The sequence below is a fragment of the Acanthaster planci genome, linkage group LG06 (genome assembly GCF_054643075.1).
Source record: "Acanthaster planci isolate LZ-2023a linkage group LG06, COTS_SCS, whole genome shotgun sequence".
NCBI lineage: Eukaryota > Metazoa > Echinodermata > Asteroidea > Valvatida > Acanthasteridae > Acanthaster > Acanthaster planci.
Window position 1 is genome coordinate 22,889,535 of NC_141782.1, and position 21,727 is coordinate 22,911,261.

The following is a 21,727-nucleotide window of genomic DNA, read 5'->3' on the forward strand; positions in this document are numbered from 1 at the left end:
CTAAATCTCTTATCGAACAGAGGCATGCTGAGTTTCTTGTCGATGTTAGAACATCCTTAAAAGATAATCCTAAGCGTTTTTGGTCTTTTTATATACGCAAAATCCCTCATTCAGTTAGTTACAATGATAGCACCACCACTGTTCCAGCTGAACAAGCCTGTCTCTTTAACAAATATTTTCACAGTGTATTTGGAGACAAAGCTACCAATAACCTTGATTCTTCCCTGAATGCTTAAGACACTTCAGGCAACATATGCTCTGTTAATTGTCGTTCCACAGATTTTTCGAAGTCCCGAGTTCAGTAGATCCAGGCAATGGAAGTGGTCCGGACAGTATTCCTGGCAAATTGTTACTTGAGTGTGCACATGAGCTTGCACCTTCACTCACTGCAATTTTCAATACCTCTTTTATGCAAAGCAATGTTCCCCCTGACTGGAAACCTGCAAACGTCACTCCAGTGTTTAAAAAGGGGGATAAGAGCCGTGCTGAAAACTACCGTCGTATATCCTTGCTAAGCCTGGTCTCCAGAGTCTTCGAACGGTGCATTCATAAGCAACTTGTACCCTTTCTACAGCCATTCATATCTGACTGCCAACATGGATTCATGCCTGATCGTTCCTGCGTTACACAACTAGTTGAATTCACCCACAATCTTGGTTATAATTATGACAGAGGCTGTGACACTGATGTATAATTCCTGGATTTCTCAAAGGCTTTTGACTCCGTCAATCACTCTAAGCTTATTGAGAGGCTCAGGTGTGCAGGCATCGGTGGCACATTCCTTGCCTGGTTCCATAATTACCTGCAGGGCAGATTGCAGAGAGTTGTCATCAATGGTGCTCACTCGAACTGGTTACCAGTCACCTCGTGTCCCACAGGGTTCCATTCTAGGACCACTGCTTTTTTGTTGTTTTTTATTAATGACATGCCCTCCTGTGTTTCACCGGATACCCCTATTGCGCTCTTTGCTGATGACGTAAAATATTACCGGGTGCTATATCGACCAATGATGATCAACTGGCTCTGCAAAATGATCTTAATGCCCTTTTTAGCTGGAGCAAAACTTGGGCCATTGACTTCAATGCCAAAAAATGTGCTGTGTTATCTGTCAATGCCCGCAAACACCATCATGTTGCCACTTTTGAATACAAACTTGGCAACAATAGTTTACGCTCTGTCGACAGTATGAATGATCTAGGTATTATGATGACCAACAATTTGAGCTGGAAGTTGCACATCAGCAAAATAGTTTGCAAAGCTAACCGCATCCCAGGTATGATCCGCTACACTTGTTATGATGTCCACGACTCTGTTACTCGTAAAATGCTTTACTTAGCACATGTAAGACCTATTTTGGAATACGGATCCGAAATTTGGAATCCTAATGCTAAAGGTCTTATCAGCTCCATTGAAAGAGTCCAGAGACGTGCCACAAAATTTATCCTGGAAGTTCTGCCCCATATGAGGAGCATTTGAAAGAACTGGGCCTCCTCAGCCCAGAAGATCGTCGCAAACTCAAGGACGCAACGTTCTCTTTTTTAAGGGCAGGAAAAATAGGACTCATATTTCAATCAATGATAAGGTCAGTTTTACTGACTTTCACAACTTGAGATCTTCTGCTTCTCCCACCCTCATCCCCAACAAATGTAAAACTGGTATTTTTAGACAAACATTTTACCTGGAATGAAATTCCATCCGACCTCAGAAACATGCAAGTTTTTACTCAATTTAAGTCCTGCCTCCTTGACAATGACTTCTTTGTCTATGTTTAAACGTTATGGTCATCATATGTGAATGATTAGGGACATGCAATGTGGGGGCAGAGTTACTATTACTATATTTTGATCATCTGTGCAATATGCAGTCGCTTTATAATTTGTAACTTTTAATTTTTTGCGTTTTAATGACTTTTATGTATTCGGTTCGTAGATATGTTGTTGTGTGTACAAACGTCCCCAGTTAGTGGGCCTCTTTGCCTGTTCGGGGTTTCCCTTTTGCACCACAGGTTGGTTTCGATGTTTTGTGCAATAAAGGTACGGTTCGGTAACGTACAGAACGGTAAGGAACGGAACGGAACGGTACGGTACGGTACGAAACTGAACTGAACTGAACTAATCTAAACTCAACTCAACTCAGCTCAACTAATCATGTTTATCCGCATTTCTCGTTTTGGAGAATAAAAAAAAATTAACCCATGCCTTATTCCCGCTTACATTATTTTGCACATTTTCTTAGTAGGCCTACACTGTATTTTCAGCATGGGCGTAAATCTCAGGGGTGGGGGTGGTTTTTTTTAATCCCCCACTTTCTTTTGGAGGGAGGTCATTGAATCATCCCCCACTTTTTGTGATTATCAAAAATTATAGCCGATTGTAAAGATTTTTAAAGTTGTCCCAACGACTAAATGTTGGCAATATCACGAAAACGGAAAAACAATTTTATAAAGCCGTAAACATGGCATTCTGATGTAAGATTCTTCACGAATTTGATGCACATTACATACACATTACAGATGTACATCTTTATCATAAACATCGCCCCCTACAGTGACACGCCCCCCCCCCCGCTTTTCAAACTTCCATGACTGGCCTGGGCAAGTCATCCCCCTACCTTTCTCATGGAGGTAGGAAAACATTTCCCACCCCACCCCTCAAGTTTCAGCTCAAATTTACGCCACTGATTTTCTGCATCTGCACTCAGCGTCATCATAATTCTACACACAAAAACCAAACACACCCGAAAAATAAACAGTTATATAAAGACTTTGGGTCAGGGTGGATTTAAAAAACATAAGCGAAACCTGCGACAGTCAGACAAAAAAAAAAAAAAAACAAAAAAACCCCGCAAGAATCAGAGGCTGCATCCGAATCTCTTGTTTAAAGTCAGGTCTAGGTCTTCGCTCCATTGGAAATGTGTGGAGACGCAGTCAATAGACCTAGCCGTGTCTCTGAAAGCCCGTTTCGGCCCGGACAGGGCCAGAGATTCTGACCACGCGCGTGGAACCACGTGGCCCTTGCTTTACGCCCTCAAGTGACAGCAAAAGAAATCCGGAAATGACGGTACTGATCATGTCATGTGTGTCGCAACGCGTACTACTTCAGCACGCGTTGGCCTAGCCTGCATGCTGTGTAACTCGTGCTAGGCAAGAGATTTCCTCTATGCTCGTGTACACTGTTGTGCCATGACTGTGTCGTATGTTGTTCAGGCTGGTTCCCATAGTTTCTGGCATTTATTTACATAACTTTACTGCGGAAACCAGTTCATGGTGAGTACATTTCAATTGCCCTGAAGCCATTTTGAGACATTGAGGACTGGATTTGAATCTAGGATAGGTTACTAAAAACGGGGATTGTGTATTGGGGACCGTATCCCCTCATGCCCCTTGCTACATGTCCTATAAACTACAGGGTGTTCCTTACTTTTATATAAAAAAACGAAGTCTGCTTTCACAAAACGACTCTTTTACATACGATGTAGATAAGTTAGCTGTGATGCCCTGTTAGTCATATTCAAATCAGGTTTATTATTAACACCACAGAAGAAGAAGTCCAAGCACCTACATGTATACTCTTCAGTGTACATATCAGTCAGAAAATAACTATTAAAAACATAAAGTTAAATTAATTTAAGAAGCAAATTATTGACGGAATTGGTGAAGTTTCGTATGTTGTGTGTGTGTTGTGAAAAATATGATAAGTTACGCTGAGGTACGTGGCAAGTAAGGATTTTGCAAACTTTAAGACGATTTGTTCTCTACGCTGACGTAATGAATCAAGTTTAAAAAACACCAATAATTCACAGTATGACAAAGTGGTTGGAGAAGCAATTATACTTAGAGCACATTTCTGCACTCTGTCAATGCTTTGGTCCATGTACTGTAGCATTCGTGATCCCTGAAGTCCATGTGACGACTCCAATTTCCAAAAGAGGACGAATGTATAATTTGTAAATCGTCAATAAGTAAGACACTGTCACCTGATTCTTCCTCAACTTACTCAAACTGTACAACCTACTGGTACATTAAGCATTTTTAATAATGTACATGTATGTAGTTAACATGTAGATCCCACTTGAGATCATTTTGTACGTTAAGACCAAGAAGTTTCAAAGAAGGTACAATACCAAATTGCTTGCCAAAACTTGTAAATTAACAGGAGTTGGCAGACGAATTTAATTTCAAATCGTTTGTATTATACCAATCCACCAAGGCATTCATGTCAGACCATAAATGTAAGTGGCTGCCAGGGGAACAACCTCAAACACACTGAGATCATCAACATACACTGTACATGTACTTCCATTAAAATTGAGTATTTAGAGCAGCTTCATTAATCATGGCCAGAAAAAGAATTGGCCCGAACTTAGTACTCGGTGGAACCCCACAAGTTAAGTTCACGGTGGAGACACACCCCAATATTTAACACTTTGAGTACGATCAACAAGAAATGAGTTTTTTAGCTACTTTAGTGTTGTTAATATGGTCAAAGGCCTTGCTAAAATCAAATGTACACAAATTTACAGAGACACCACCTTTATCAATATTCCTATGTATTACATCAAGCATATCAATGAGATAATGCGTGACAGAACTATTCTTCACGTTGCCATACTGTTGAGGATCAATGTTACATCTGATATTACTCATAATCCAATCTGCTAAAAACCGCGGACGTATATAAAAAACCTAGACTTGCAACGCCTTTGTATGAAAAAGAAGCCAACCAGCGGCCATTTTACCGAGCTGAATACAAAAGCGTGGGTTGACTCCCTTCTATTGACGTCAGGAAGAACAAAGGCGGGCATTGCCAGGAAAGCTTTGTATTCGGCTTGGTAAAATGGCCGTGAATGGATTCAATGATCTCTATAAGCTGCTTAAGGGCATTGCGAGTCCAGATTTTATTATACACGTCCATGCTAAAAAACCCTAAAAAATTCTTGCCATTATTTGTGTTACAGTTACAGGTCTTAATTTATCCAAACTGTTGGCACCAGTTACCTTCAGTACAGGACAGATGGAGGCATTTTTCCAGACCGTTGGAAAATGACCAAATTTAAGACAACTGTTAAAAATATATGTTAATGGTTCAGAAATTTCATTTGTGAACTCTTTCAATTAACGAATTGGAACATCATTCAGATGAGTTGTCTTAGAGGTATTCAAGTGGATCGATAAATTTTCGGTGGCCGGGAAGGCGCAAGTACATGTACCGGTAAGTATGCTGTCAGTTGATAAATGTTAAGTGGTGGAAGACTTTAAAAAGTAGATTGCAGCAAAATATCTGTTCAAGCCATTGGCAACAACCAGATCCGAGTTTCATCAGCAAATGAAAGAGAAATTTGTGTTTTTTTTAAACCAGCCAAATGTTGAAGTTGTCTGTGCCACTTTCCTGGCTTAGTATATTTTAAATGATCAATTTGTTTTCTCGCAAAAATTTCTTTTGGCCGACCTTATCATTCTCTACACATTGTTTCGTAGTGATCTGTAATGCATATTAGTAATTACAGATCACTATGAAACAAGGTGTAGAGAATGATAAGGTCGGCCAAAAGAAATTTTTATACTGTGATGCAACATCACGCCGCACACTTACTCTGCGTATTCCATCATTAAACCATGGTTTATCATCCGGTTTACGCTTAACACTGACCAATTCAAAACACCAGTTAAAAATTAACACCAATTATTTCATGCAATTTTTCACCATGCTATTTGAATCATTAACAGAATACAAATCCAACTAATACAAATCAAACCAGTCCATTTTTGTTAACCATATCAGAAAGATTGGTTTGAGAAAAGTCCAGGGCTTTGATTTATGTGGGAAATTATATAGTAAATACGGTAAACGGCAGCATATCATATGTAGGTGATCTGCTGATACTTCTAGAACTATAAGGTGTATAAACCTTACAGTTCTGGAAGTAACCTGTACACAAAGATGAATTAGCAAATTCGATCTGGTTCCCTGACCTGGATCAATATGTTTAGTTAATCTTAATGAATCTTAATCACAATGGCTGGGTTTGGTAACCAGAGTAACAGTGGATCGTCAGCTGATTTGACATGGTTCTTGTTTGCCAAACGCGGGTAAGAAATATTTTGTTTGAACTTAAATATTGTTGAATTTACCAGAACAAGATCTGTTAGGATTAGGAATGGATGCTCAAAGTAAACATATCAGTTATTTTGTAACAGTGGACTTTGTTTCTTTATTGGAATGTTGTTAATAGTACATGTAGTAAGGAACACCCTAAATCAAATTTAAGCTTACAGACTGTTCTACGTGTAAGTAGGTGAAAGCGACATTATTTCGCTGAACTACAGGGTTAAGTTTGTTACATTTCTTATGCTTGTCATTTGATTTGGTAAATTTTGTCTAATGTACTATAATTTAAGAGAATATTTGTCATGTACAATATTTTCTCAATCTGTGTAATACATACACAAAAATGTGTTTCTAATCAGGATTTTTTTTTGGGGGGGGGACATTTTATTCGGAAATCAAATAATTGGTTTTTAATTTTTTTTCAAAATTTTCATCTTTCCTTTAATCCTTTTTAAACTCCATGGAGCTCCAGATCCTATTCAATGCACCGTTCACAGCATGTCGTGTTTACTGTAAATAGCGCCCTCTGTTTATAAGTGGATAATAAGTGGATACTAGTATGCACTTTCGTTAGTCCCAGACTACATGTACTGTACATGTAGGGTCAGTCTACTGGACTCCCTCCATATCCAACCCTGCCAAAAAAGGGACTTTATGGAAAAGCTTCCTCTGAGCCCCGTTTTCTCATACGGCCTCACTTCCTAATCTGGTCATTAATGGGCCATTTCAGCAATTCCCTGACTGTTTCTTTTGGTGATATTTTGGTCCCTATTTTGTCTTCTCAACACAGCCTTTTGTTTCCTGCACTGATTATCCTGATTACTTAATGGGCGATTAACAGTTTCAATCTATTTGGTCTTTGAACCAGACAGCAATAAACACGATGATCCCAACTGCTGTTTCATCAGTAACTTTGTATCAAGCAAGTCGACACCCATCATAAAACCTGGTGTACATGTAAACGCTATGAATACAGTGAAAGAAACAACTGTCAGGTGTTTGTATGAGTCATGTGTTGTTGTTCAGGGCAGCTGGGTTTGGAGGAACATATGCGTGCACACCAGTGCTGCCATGCAAGCATTGCATGTATTTCAAATTGCTATTGTATAATGTTATTCAACAACGCCATGCTCTGGAGACCTACATTTTTATTGCTGTCTGGTTCCCAGACTAAACAGATCCCGACTAGTCTAAAACTTCCCTATGGTATTTTAAATATATTATTTGAACTTTATTCGTTTTAATTTTACAGGCTGTAGTGGCTTTAGTTTACACTTATGTCATTATGTACAGGACAGCTTGCCAATGTTGCTATTCTTAAGAATTAACAGTTTGTGAAGGCAGTGGCAAATGATGTTTAAAGGTGCGTGTGCTGTTTTTAAAGACTTGTTCTCCTTATCACGAACAGTAAACAATGGTAGAGTAGTCAAAGCTTAGGCTGAAAGTGGTGCATTTATTCTAGGAAGCCCAGTTGAGGAAGAAAGTGTACAAATATTAACACAAAGAAGATTGCATCTAAACTTAGATCTCTTGATTCACATCGTAAGGGGATGTAGTGTAATACGCCGAGCCAGGGGTCCATGGAAGTCAGGAAATTGGACTGAAAATGAGGTATTTCCTTTAAGGATTGGCCAGGAAAGGCAAGCTTCTTGATAAAACCTTAAATCTTCCACTGAAACTTTCTTCACTTGACGTTACTGAGGTTGGATACAGATGTGTATCAACTAATGTTCTTGACTGCTTTATCAGCAGGCACAGTGCACATTAGGTTAGGACTGGGGTTACACATGCATAAGGTTTTTTGGGTCAAGGATATTTTATAATGCTATGATTAATATTTTGGGGACTGATTATAACTGGGCTTTCTCTCCAGACGTACATGTACATGTACAGTATGCCATGGATGATATGGTACACTGTATGTGTGTGCACATGCATACTTGGAGTTGTTTATTTAATCCCTACATGCTCTTTGGAATGACCAACCAATTTCCTACTTTTCTAAAATCAATTCAGTTGTACTTTTGTTGTGTTTTACACCTCCTGTCTGCTTAAATTTTCTTTACCTTAAAAATGTGAACAATCAGATATTTCCATGTCTCATTCTTTTGAATTCATAAATTTATTTCAAAATGCAAACAATGTCTAACATTAAGCTCCATAATTACGATTTAAGAATGGTATCTCCATGCTAAATATCTACACTTACTCCCATGCTCATCTTTGGATCTTTAAAATTCAAATCTGCAAGCTGGTCAATTGATGTACATGTATATCTACTGAATCTCCAGGCATCAAGTGTGGATCAAATGATGAGGTATTTCTGGAGTGAAAGAAGACATCATATAAATCCAAGAATGGCAGAGATTAATTAAGCTGATGAATACAGCTATAGTTTCTGTATGTATGCATTCCACCCATCCCTTGGTATGGTTCATGCAACACCAACAGGGGGATTAACTACATGTATGTACACCTTCTCAAAGCTAAACACCGTCTGAATTTGGTATCCTAACAGGCTTCTGATGGACAAAGCATTATCATATATAGTGGTTCCTAACAGGCTCCTGATGGACAAAGCATTATCTGATATAGTGGTTCCTAACAGGCTCCTGATGGACAAAGCATTTTCTGATATAGTGGTTCCAAACAGGCTCCTGATGAACCAAGCATTATCTGATATAGTGGTTCCTAACAGGCTCCTGATGGACAAGGCATTATCTGATATAGTGGTTCCTAACAGGCTCCTGATGGACCAAGCATTATCTGATATCGTGGTTCCAAACAGGCCCTGATGGACCAAGCATTATCTGATATAGTGGTTCCTAACAGGCCCTGATGGACCAAGCATTATCTGATATAGTGGTTCCTAACAGGCTCCTGATGGACAAAGCATTATCTGATACAGTGGTTCCTAACAGGCTCCTGATGGACCAAGCATTATCTGATATAGTGGTTGCTAACAGGCTCCTGATGGACAAAGCATTGCCTGATATTGATTGAATCATTTGATTCCTCTTAGGACACTACTCAGTTTCCAGAGACTTCATATTAATACATTTCCTTTACTTATACCAAGCCATCTTTTGTGTCTCTGTGGTGATGTGCTTTAAAATGTTGATGATCTCACTGATTTCAGCTGTTGTGACAAAGATTCAGATCTCACCCAGATCACAGGTAGTCACTTATCTATTTCTTGTGCTGTGTGCTTTCATGGAAACTATAATTTTTCTTCGGTGTCTGGTTAATCTGTTTACACCTCTGCTTGATAATTACATGAACATTGAAAAGAAATTGAACATTATATTAATGTATCTTCATTGTAGCTAAGAATGATCATCTAAGCATTGCTTTTCACTAAAATATCAAGAATGTAGGCCACTACGCCCTTTATTTTGTGATAAATTAAATATTATCTAGGATGTAGTTTGGCTAAATAAACCTGACTCTGCCTCTTATACAGGTAATAAAAATCTGACAGTATAATTTGTGTCATCCCTTCTTATCCCAACACAACACTAACATATACTTTTGGAATCTTAAAAAAAGTAACTGCCCACTAAAACAGCATTTGCAGTTATAAACATACGTGTATTTTCATGTTTCACCATAAAGTAATAAGTTTCAAGATTTCATTGAGATGTACCTTTACATTATCTTTTAAAAAGTCCATTCAGTCTTATTTACATACTTGTTAGGGTTAAATATGATTATTTTTACTTCTTCAAAGCTGCCTGACAACTTTTTTTCTGATGTTGCTTATGTAGCCTTGATGTCCCTGTTATTAAAGTAAAAAAATTATTAACTGTATCAAAGGATATTTCCAAGAAAAACCATTGCAAAATATACATATCAAGAGAATGAGGTGTTATAAATACGTCTATATATCTACATACATGTACATAATTTTGCATAATTACGATTTCTGTGTCCAGTCTCCGATCAGAGGTCTGCAGTTTATATGATTTTGTACACTTTGGCATTTTAAAATTTGTCTCTAATTGGCAAGCCAAGCAAGGAAAGCTAAAAACTTGAAAAAAGGGCTATTTTTAAGAAATGACTACAGGTCACCATGGTGTCTGTCCTGTGACAGTTGATCCTTCTTTGCTCAACTAAAATTATAACTAACAACTGTAACCGGTACATGTAGCTACTGGTTGTACAAATTTTTGTTCCCCCATTTTTATGCAAAAAACTGAGATAACTTTTCCATAGCTAAAATTTAGCACCCAGAAGTACACAAATAGATCACAAACTAAAGAGTAGTATTTTCTTTATTTCATTTTTTAGTCCACATTATTATAAAACATGGTTTACCCTTACATGCATATCCCACTACTATGTTTGGTCGAAAATGCAAACCTTGATAGATGGAGCTCTGGCTCAATAGCACACTTTGTTGGATCTTGGTCTGTACTTGCCATTTTCCTGCCTTGCTTCGACCAAAGATGGCAGAGAATAGAACTTCCCCAAGATGAGTATATGAGTCAAGATATAAAAGAACTTTGTCCTTTTTTGCATTTGTCCTGATCTGCAATTCCAGTTGGTCTAGGGTCAGATTATCATACCTCTTCCAATGGTATACCTCCTTATCACTCAGTGAGTATGTGAAGTATCTAACTCCATTTATAGATACCACACTTTGGGTGTTTGGCATGTGATGCCCTTTCTCTTCATTAATGGAGGCTTGGAATTCAGTGAAAGTTTCACCAATCCCAAACTGTGTACTTTGAGAAGGAGTTTCACTGAATATGGCAGTGTAGCGGGTGTCATCATTGGATTGGTGGCTTATGTAGCTGGTTAAAAAGTTGAGGTACATGCCATCTATTAGGTTTTCCATTCTCAGGTTAATTAAATCAGCTTTTGTTACACCGTGTGTGACTTTATATATGTTTTCAGTATCTCTCTTTAACACAGCAGCCATGTAAGTTTTCTGCTTGATGTTGTAAGCACTAATCCATACAGGGTAGTAAAAAAGTCTGGATGCTGCATTGAGGAACATTGGGAAGTGGCTCTCGCTGATGTGAGAATTCATGAGAGTTGAGTGTTCATGCCCCATTCTAACTGGGTACTCACTACAGTCTTCAATTAGTAAGTTATCCACAGGCCACTGAGTGTGGGTAGATATCATTTGACCGAATACCTGCCTGAGATTCTTACGGTTATTGTCACTCAAAATAACCACCCAACTGCAAGAGTTCTGTCTTGGCTTTTTGAATCTCAACTGTTTATATTTGGCTTGTGTTGGAGATTTTTGGTGGAAGAGGATGATCTCATTGTCATGGGGATCTCCTATCTGCCACCAACCTCCATCCTCGTTAGCTTGGACACCAAGGCCATGCCAAGTATCTCGATGCTCGGATACAGGTGCACTAGGATGTTTAGTCAAGAGTTCTAGAGTTGTGGCATTGAGAACTATACCTGAAGTAAGACCAGTAACAAAGCGCATCAAGTCATAAGTAGTCGACCACCATCCAAGAGTGGAATCCAGAAGGGTGTATGACTTTTGGAGGGTTTCTCTCCTGATATCAGATAACGGGATGTCGCCCTCAAAGAAATTTATTACAGGAATGTGATTGTTGTGTCTCATCTGCACTGAACTGTGAGGGCCAAGTCGTGTGTGCCACATACCTAGTGGTTTTAGAATCTCAGATCTGATGAATGAGACATACCTTTTACCACTAATGTGCTCTATTACTCGTCCAAGTACACTGTACCCAAAGTTGGAGTACTCATACTTCATACCAGGAGGATGATCAAGAGGTTGCCTCATCATGTAGGTAATGACATCGTTAGGTGAAAGGTCATGTCCCAAATTCATCTCAGTGGCAATATCAGTGACATTGTGACCTCTGGACAGATAGACAGAGTTCATCATGGGGTCATGAAGCTGAGGTCTAGTCTGGCTCCAGCCAGCGGTGTGGTGAAGTAAGTGGCCAACCATAATATTGAGAAGACGGGGGTCCATATCCTTCTTTTTGGGTGGTTTGAAAGATGACAGGATGCCGTCAGGACCGAAAACTGGATCAGTTAGCTTCAAGTCTCCATTTTCAACCAGTTTCAATATGGCCACTGCTGTAATGGTCTTGGACAAGCTTGAGATAGGTAGTAGGTTTGTTGGTGTCATTTGAATGTCATCATCTAAATGTCCATAACCCTGAGTGTAGAGAACTTCATCTCTTCTTGCAATACCAATAGTCGCACCTGTGTAATGTTTGTCTCGAAGAAATGCTGAGATCTTATTGTCAAGGCCATCGGTTTCTGAGAATGTTCTCCCATTTGGACCCAAATCTGCAAGTAGACAAAAGGAGAACTAATCATTTGAAATGCATTACTTAGGAAAAATATAAATTAAAACAAATTAGCAATTGTTTTTCAGTGTTCAGTTCTCATTAACTTACATACATTAACTTCAGAAAATACCCCATACTCTGCAAATTACAGTATATAAACAATTTTGTTGTCTTCTGAAACATAAACTCGTTTTGCTTTTATGTTGTTTTGCTACAATGACAAATGGAAGTTTTTTAAGTTCCTCCAAAATTTACAGCGCTGTTTATTGGATAGTACAGTGTATTTGTTTTAACAACTTATCCTTAGTTAATGTAAGGACAGGATCAGATGTTTGGAAGCGATCAAGATTGTAAAAATCCTGTGTAATATGTTGGGGTTGTGGAGACTTGAAACTTAATGCAGTATTGAATGGCCGGGGGTGAAGGGGTGAAAGGGGTCGGGCGATTGTGTCTTTTAGATTTGTAGCATTGTTGAGTTGCCTCCGGGATTGAGTGGCAGGCTTTTTCGATTTTGAGGAAGGGACCTCTGTGAACTCACAGATTAAGATCTTGCAAGGTTTTACTAGGCCCAACCTCCTGAAACATATCTGTCTGTCAGGCTTAATTTGAAGCCCATGAAACGAGGATTAAGATTTGAATGCAATCGGGGATCAAATCTTACAGGGCTCAGATTTCAACCGGAGAGTATCCCCCATCTCAGAGTTGGTTTGTAACTGTCGCTAGTTACATGCCTGGCTTTCCTGCATTTCTCACTTTTCAAAAAAGATTTATACGTATCCACAGGGCATTCCCAGGATTGCCTTCATCAAGATAAGAAGTATTGTTCATGCACGGAACTGGACCAAAGTGGAACTGTTGGCATTATTCTTGTCGCAAGTCACCAACAATTGGCTGGAGTGGAGGTGCAGATTATATCAAACAATGGCATCGAAGTAAGCCCTGAAGAAAGCTACATGTAGCGTGAAACAGTTTGTGAGATTGAAATTCTACAGGTGACCTTGCTTGCTACTATTGCTTGGGGGAATGGGCGGGTTAGGCACATTTACAGCTACCTACATGTAGTTTCAGGATATTTAACATTAAAATTTCTGTTTCCAGTGCATGGCATGGTGACAAAATCATGAAGTGCCTACAGTATTAGCCTCTAATGATAGGATATTTGCAAAGAGATCAATAAGTAGACATACATAATAAATGGCAATTGCTTTATTAGCAGAAATCAATACTCATACAATGCTGCCAGCTTTATAGCCTAAATGTCTTCAGCACTCATGAAAATACCAACAGACTCATGCTTTACATGGGTCATAAGTCAAGTGAAATTGTTAGTATTTTTTTTTTTTAGATCTAAAGCATTTCAGGCAAATAACAAATATCTTATTAAATCGGTATTAATACTGCTGCACCCTTAAAACACAAAAACAAAAATCCAACTAAATGTGGAACTGAATTGATCCAGTACTTGGTTTGTTATTACATGATTAGTTCCTGGTAAATACCAACTTTTAAAAGTAGTATATTTGGCAGAATCGATTCTCAGTTGTTTATGTATGTTGTTTTAAATTCTATCAGCTTCCCTGAAATGATAAGATATAACCCTCATGAAATTCCTTTTCTCGGACTTTTGTTCTGTTCAATGAATAATTGAGCACCTGGGTTCATAGTGGCCGCAGTTGCGCATCTGTAGTGATGTTATTGATCTGTCTGCAAGCTTCTTGTAGTTGTAGTAGGTGTACCAATTATGTATTAAGTGTTTTAACTTAAAGCATCATATGAAACCAGGGAAACATGAATATGCCGAGAAGGAATGTTGCCTGATGGGGCTTGAGATCTATTGAGTTGGGCTTCACCACCGGAATTTTTTTACAGATGTGAGTGTTGTGCAAAGTGAATTTATCAAGCCAGCCAGTGATTGGCAAATTACCTGTAGAAGCAACCCCCCATACTCATTTTCTCATCTCAGGGAATTAGAGGAAAACTGTAATTTCCCCAAACAAGTGCAACCACTATCTACAGGTGCTTCTGATTTCAGTGTTCTATTCATACTGCACTTGTACCTACGTGTACCTTCTTGCCTTACTATGAAGTTCGCATTAATTTCCGGATGAAATGATTCAATTTACTCAAACTATTGCAAGACGGCTGTTTACCTCCAAAAATTTCTTTCATGTTTGTTGGAAAGACTATACACATCAATAGTGACAGAAGAAAGTTTTAAGTACTAGTGCACATACGTGTACACGGGCAGTATGCATTGCCTATATAACTTAAGGTTCATTGGTAAGTAATACTTGATGGGTTAATAGTTTAATCGTTAACGTATATAGACAAGTAGAACGTGCGGGAACATTTATGTACATGTTGTGTACACTGTTTGAATGTGTATGCATTATGTACAGCACTTACATGTACGATAGTCCCATTTTCAACGATTTAGATAAACCATTTTAATATTGCATTGCTTTTGTGACAGTGACCTATTTGAAAAAAAATCAGCTTCGTGTGATTGAAAACTATCTGCTGTAAACTGACCTGGTGGTCATACGTAATTTATACGTGTTTAAAATACTACAACAGCATGTGAAAGGAAGTTTAAGCTGTTTCCCAGACACGCGTGGCTGGATGTAATTTTCTTGCAGAGGTTTGGAGAAATGTAAATACAACATGTATAAGCGTGAAAAGTCAATATTCACCGCAAACTTGTCTAATATATGTGCCAGGCAAGCGACCTTGTCCACATGCCAGCACAATGGGAATATACATCCAGTGCAGTGTACCAAGTCAAGTCCCTTTAAAACGGTTTATTTTGAAAACATCTTCTATAAAAACAGAAGCACTGCGCTGGCGAGAGAAACAAAAATATCCACAGCGACTTAGCATGTATACATTCAGTACATCAAATTGCCAGGATAGATTGAAGTTTAAACAGTTTGTTTTTTATGAACACCCACATTAAGGCAAGTAGCTTGCAAGAATTTCAAAAGCAAATCAAACTTGATAAATTTGGGATTTATTTTCACGTACTCTATACAAATATCATGAAAACTCTTCAAATGGTGTAAACATTTCACAGCACAGGACAAAAATTGTCATATTTGTGTTAATAACAAGCACCTTTTAAATCGACATTTGTTTTGGAAAAAGCAACAAATTTTTGGGAAAGACTCGTGCTTTTATATTCCAATTGCTGAATATTACAGAGTGTGGCGAGGTAGTGTACGACAGTAAGAAACGGATGGCAACCGCTTCATTAAACATTCCTCAAAGAATGTCCATCATCCTACAGCAAAGACCGCTCATGGAGGTAGAAACAGCCTCCATGGACCAATGCACCAGTCGATCAATTAACAATTGAGTGCCAGGCAAGCATTGTCCACTGTGAATTAATGGCGACTTGAAAACCAGACCAAGGGGAGTCCAACAGCCGTCGATATGTCCGGTATATTCCATTGTCAGTTTGTCCTGCTGGCCTGATAGCAAGTCTATGGGAACTTGTTCTTGAAAGGTCAGTTCCCCCAAAATCAACAAATTGTTACGGGTGGTTATTGTGATCTGTACGGTTGTGAATTCCCATCAACACAATGCAACCGGGGCGGGATCGGCCGCCCATGTTGAAAACCGGTTTTTCTTGAGGGCAGGAAGTACAGTACCCTAGCAAACGAAAGGAAGAAATGTACAATACGTGTACGTGTCGTTACCGGTACCATGGAAGATTCCTTGGATTACGAAACAATTGCTATGGGAATATAACACTCCAAGTTGTGCTTTATTTCTCGATTCAAAGAATTGAATGATAATAGTTAATTGAATCAGTTCATACGCACAAATCTAAAAATGGCTTCTAACTTTATCCTAATCGTCCGGTTTTCCTAAGTAAATTTCCACAGCTTCTTACACATAATGAAGAAAAAGCCGTGCCTGCTTGTCTTAAACTTCAAACACTTTAAAACTCTCCTCTCGGATTAAACCCTACACAGGCTTCATTTACATCGTCGTGAGATGCCAAAATTTAAGCTGGCGTAAATCTTCACCATTAAGAGAGGCAGGATTTCAAGCCATGGTTAATTCTTTTGGCCAAGGGCGCTGTGAATTCTGCTCCTTTTAACAGGAATAACAAAAGTTTTACGAGGTGGCTCTATTAACTAGAGCTTTTATGAAAACGCCCTTTGTTTCGCGGTTTGTATTATGTTTACGGTCAGCAAATAAATTTTTTATGGTTTCAATATCGTCACAGTAAAATACAGGAAGTCCAAAGAACTACGGTGGTCAAGTTGGAAACGCAAGATATTTTTTTCTGTGGGGAAAAAGTGGGCGTACAAATAGCTCCCTGGAACATCTCATCTACTGTATGAACAGTGACAAGTCTCAACGGATGCATCTTGGATTTAAGAAAACTTATGTACAGACATGAGTTGTATAACTTTGTCGTGATGTTTACGGTTTGGAAACTTTAATGTGTCATTAAGTCTCCACGATTTTTTTATGTGGCAACTGTAACTATATGGACATTTACGTTTTGGCGGTGCGTTAATCATGAAGTACATCAATTTTGTATGCAAATAATTTCCACAAAATTCGAGGAAATGTTAGCTTGATTTAAAATCTCAGTTCTATCTAATTTCAATTTTGTACCATTTCACTTTGCCAACCAAATCTAGTTTATCCCTGAAATTTAAACTTTGATCCCTCTATTCAGACGGGGTTAGATTTATTATTAATAAATAATTTGTTTGACAGATGCGATATGGGATTGAGGGTCAAGAGGGTTAATATGAATACTTCTTTTCAATTTGACGTGTACTTTGCCCCTTTTCCATGGAGGAATGCACCATCAGCGGAAGATGCGGGAATTACAGATTGAACACGGAATGAAAGATGACATAATCAAACTTTCCTGTTTTGTTTGCAAGAAGAATACCCCCTTTTAGAAACCTTACAAGTGTGCAACTCTAAACTTAAACGTCTGAATGCACTAACCGTATCAGTATAAGTAATTCTGTCGGTTGAACAAACTTTCATTTCAGCACAGTGGAAACCTGTCTGTGAAGGTTACGTATAGCTGTAATATAACTGACCGTCATTTTGGTGTGCTGTTTGTCTGGCTGAAATGTTAAAGCATACATACCTATAAGTGATCTTCCCGGCGATGTTCAAGTACATACTCGAAATTGTCGGACCAAGCGATCAAAGTACGAAATAAACAAAACGGATAAATGTGTTAGGTTCAATTTACATGTGCAGATGTATTAAGATAGCGTCAATTTAGTACCTAAATGTTGTGTACATGTATTCAGGTGTGCATAGTGTCAAAGCCTCATAAGATGTATCTTCCCGTTTTAGTGTATTTTGTGTCCGTAAACACTGCTGAATGATGTTTAACCTCACAGCCTGACAGTCCCCGTTAAAAGAGCGCGATGAGAAGTTTGAGCCTGCGTCAAGCCATCAAGCGTGGAAGGGTTGTGAAGGTGTGACAATTGTTTCCGTCATGTGCATCCCTGACACCTGACAAACACAGTAAATTGAAAGCTGAAAGCGTCCCTAGCTATCTTCAATACAGCATTCACGCGAGGCCTTAAGTCATACCATCGTCAGGCGACGAGAAAGTGTGAAGAACGCCCACCATGCGTTTGTGTCGAATTCTTAGATACTTTTGGGGCCACACAAATAAAAATGGTTTCCTTTTCTGCTGCTGCTTAGGAAAACTGGAGGAATAGACTAAAACTCCATATGGTATGTCGTTACCAAGTCCAAGCAAGGATGTCTTCCCCTCGACTAAGAAACCCCTAGAACTGTCCAAGTGCTTATAGAATTTAATCTCGCATGCCCAAGAAATATAAAAATAAACATCTTGTCAAAGTACCCTATGGAAATTTACCGGTTTTTTAGCTAATTTCAAACATCTGGGGATTTTGAAAGGCATCTTAATGATTAATCTGTAGCGAAAGATTCCTATTACACCAACACGACGTTTAACCTTTAAAGTTTAAGTCATTATCCATTTTATCTGTAATTGAAAGCTGTAGATTTAACATGATCCATGTGAGTCGCATGCTCAACGCCAAATAGGTTAAAACCTCTATCTTTGCGTCTGACGACGCTTTGTGATACGAGGAAACAGCCCCTTGTTGACGCCAACCAAAACACGAACTGTCTTCCCTGATTACTGACAGCCTTTGCTACGGTCCTTGTCGGTTGGCTGAGCTTAAGTTTCATGGGGGCATCATGAACTGTCTATCACAGCCTGGCTTTGCTTAGTGCGCAGATTACTACAATGAACGTGCCTTTCAGTTTCAGCGATCTTCCAAAATCTTACCGTAATCCCTGGTAAGCAGTGAACTGAAAGAACTGCATTTGCGGCTCATTCCAGGAAGAAACAACATACCGCGGGACCGGCCTTGCTTGTGATAGATTGAAAATAAATATTTACACCACAAATTCTCCACAGTTCTGTTCAAGAGTTTTTATTCTTGTTTTACAGGAGCTTTGGTGTTAAGACCAGACAGTAACCGGATTCAGTATTTTCAATCCTCAAGTAGTGGTGTCTTGTATGATTTCAGAAGTCTTCAGCACAAGTTAACGCAAGTTATTCTTAGGTAGATGATAGTGAGATTACAAGTACTAATTCGTACTCGTAGATTGCCCTTGAGCAATTTTGGGCAATCTGAGCACGGAGGGGAATGGAACACGGCAGACAGCAAAACACTGTCGGATCACCGTCATGGTCGGATCAACCTGTATCCCTTTCGGGGTATGCAGATGTGGTATACATGTAGTTCGTATCTTCACTAATCCAGAATGTTTGGGTCCTTTCAACCATCAAAAAAGACGAATACGACTTCGACATTTTAGAAACATGTATCAGGTACATACGGAGAGATAGAGGACTTCTTTGCAAAGACAGCCAACGTTAGATAACACCAAATATGCATATTCACAAAACTCTGCGAGGTAATTTTAAAGACTGCTTTTACTTCTCAACTCTTTCCAGCATCCTTATGGCTAAATCACAAGTGTTGCCAGGATGGTTGGAAAATGGACGTAACGGGAGCAACACTGATAAGGCCCACTAAATTAGGCCAGATTTACACGTTATTCCTGACGTTTTCTGAACTTTTAAGGTCAAATTATACGGTTTTAGAAACTGCAGGTTTAAAACAAATGAGTTGTGCCCATAATGCCATGAAAGACTTAAAGCGTTGCAGGACTCACCCGGGCTTTGCTTTGATGTGAAGGTCGTCCTTGCTTTATTTTTCATGGCTCCGTCATCACCTCCAACCAGCGACATCATCGTTATCAACACTAAAAAGAAGACCAACTCAATGTGTCCCTGAACTCGTACTTCCATTGTTCCGTGAGAAAACGGAAAGTTTCTAGGCAAAGGCCTACCAACAAATTCTTGCAAAAAAATTCACAGCTGGTGCATACACACCTGTTTTGAAGTACATGTACATGTACGTGTCCGAATTTTTCAAATCAAAACGTATGGACAAAATGTAGACCAAATAAGCAACAAAACTTGAAATGTTCGATATAACGAAAACTAGATCGAATGAAAATCGGTGTATTTTATCGGGAAACACGTGAGTGAAGACAAACGCGAAATCCCAAGCAGAGTGCGTCTATGACGGATACAGTTGCCAGTGCCACCAAAAAACGTTCGCACATGCAGGCTTTCGTGTAAGCATAATGAATGACTGTGTACATGTACACTGTACATGTATATTATGTGTCCACTACACTGTGTGCAGTACACGTCGTACGTAGGCCTGCTGTACAAGCATATACATGTACTGTACACGTACTGTACAGAGTACAGTTGTGCTTCTATGCACAGGACACCACTCTAATTTGGTTGATCACTGAAGAGGTACACATCACTCACTAGACGCGCATGGAAAAAAAATCGGCCATAAACCAATCAGATCGTGCCAAAGTTAGCAGGGGTGCGGTCTGCCACTGGCTCATCTGAACTTTGTGGAACATATACAAATAAGAACACGGACATAGTCCTTGTAAACTTTATGGCAAATTGATCTTTCCGCATTGTTAATTAATTCAAATTGTGATTGTTTTCAGTGTTGTTTTAAGGATTTCACAGTATAAATGTCAAAAATTGACAGTACTTTTTGTTTAAACCGAAAATTATATTGAAAGTAAACAGTCTGTTTTCAAGCTTTTTTACCTTGACAAAACAAGGGTGGTAAATATATTTCATTGAATCATTTTGGTAAATTTTTGGAGATCAATTTTCTGTGTACTCACCCATTTTCATGAAATTTGAAGTAGCCTATTTTGTGAAGTTTTCAATTGTCTTGCACTTGCGAGATGAAACTGATTAAGATACTATTTTATGACACGGTGTAAACAAATCATAAATACTGCTGGCATACTCCACTGTAATGTCATAATTATTTCCTTTGAGTTGACCAGAGGTTTAGCCTGTGACCTTGATGAGTTTTATGCACTTTCAGTGTGCCCTTAGAACTTGCAAATCAAGGAAACAACATGGTTTCCACAACTACCACAACACATAAACATATTGAATTTGTTAGGAAGTGGAAAGACTAGATATATGCATTAGCAGACAGTTACATGTGTTATGAACATCAGTGTGGCTGGCTGACTTCCAATGGCCCATGGATTCCTCTCGTGGATTTGACTACAGTTTGTAAATAGATTACAAGTATGAATTAGCTAGCTCTTGGTAACTACACTGGCAAGTAGTTTTTCTAATATACTAAGGCCTGTATTTTTTGTTATAACATTTGTCAGTATTAAGGGTTACGATTAATTAAAACAGGATTTTCTTCTCCAGTGTACATGTAGGACACTGATGATAAACAATCAGTGATTTAGAATGCAGTATCTGCTTGAATGTGTTGAAGTGAAATTTTGAGAAAACTTCAGTAGGATTAGGAATTTGTCTTTTCAATCTGCTTTTGGGCTGTAGTCCATGGCAGTAAACAATCTCTGAAGCCCTGGTCAAGTGACAGTTATCCCATAGCAGATTGGTCAAAATGCCCTAATGTGCAGCTGTCATACTCCCTAAGTTGGCATAAATTACCCTGAAATATACACAGGATCTGTTCAGGTTGGCAGATTTCCTCTCATGTGAGACTTTAATGAGGCTCTCGGGTCTAGCACTTATAAAGAAAGTTTTATTATTGCACACCATGTTAATTATGTTTCCGTTCTTATTTCAAGGGGTCATTGGGGTGAGTCCCCCAGGAATGTCTTAATTTAATGGCAATAAGTCAATGGGGGTATTCAGAATTACTGCTTGTACAGGAAGACCCTATTGGGTATAAATTCCACTTTTTTTTGCCA

General features: G+C 38.8%; 2 protein-coding genes across 7 annotated transcripts in view; one reads left to right on the forward strand and one right to left on the reverse strand.

Annotated features, from left to right (window-relative positions):
• The first annotated feature begins 3,026 nt into the window (after window positions 1-3,026).
• Window positions 3,027-21,727, forward strand: part of LOC110980102 (ribosomal biogenesis factor-like) — a 40,898-nt gene continuing 22,197 nt past the window's right edge. The window contains exons 1-2 of one of the 2 annotated variants that reach the window (XM_087138303.1): window positions 3,027-3,265; window positions 5,138-5,210. The gene's annotated coding sequence lies outside the window, so the exon portion shown is untranslated. The remainder of the gene's footprint in view (window positions 3,266-5,137; window positions 5,211-21,727) is intronic. The other variant, XM_022236443.2, reaches the window with a different exon arrangement.
• Window positions 8,206-21,343, reverse strand: LOC110980101 (uncharacterized). Of its 5 annotated transcripts, none has more exons than XM_087138299.1 (4): window positions 19,830-21,343; window positions 19,610-19,699; window positions 18,714-18,794; window positions 8,206-12,398 (listed from the first exon to the last, which is right to left on the reverse strand). In XM_087138299.1, exons 1-4 carry the CDS (start codon window positions 19,849-19,851, stop codon window positions 10,387-10,389), a joined length of 2,205 nt encoding a protein of 734 aa, XP_086994425.1. In that variant the 5' UTR covers window positions 19,852-21,343; the 3' UTR covers window positions 8,206-10,386. The 5 variants fall into 5 exon arrangements, with proteins under 5 accessions (XP_086994425.1, XP_086994427.1, XP_086994424.1 ...); XM_087138301.1 differs by having other exon boundaries at window positions 8,206-9,885; window positions 11,780-12,398; window positions 19,610-21,343; XM_087138298.1 differs by having other exon boundaries at window positions 19,610-21,343.

What these genes read in the sequence shown, in the direction of transcription:
- LOC110980101 (XM_087138298.1), bottom strand. Translation starts at nt 19,745, where the DNA reads ATGGAAGTACGAGTTCAGGGACACATTGAGTTGGTCTTCTTTTTAGTG. An exon ending in CACATCAAAGCAAAGCCCGG is followed by an intron (nt 18,795 to 19,609) that starts GTGAGTCCTGCA and finishes ATCACAAGCAAG; the next exon opens with GCCGGTCCCGCGGTATGTTG. An exon ending in ACTGCTTACCAGGGATTACG is followed by an intron (nt 12,399 to 18,713) that starts GTAAGATTTTGG and finishes GTCTACTTGCAG; the next exon opens with ATTTGGGTCCAAATGGGAGA.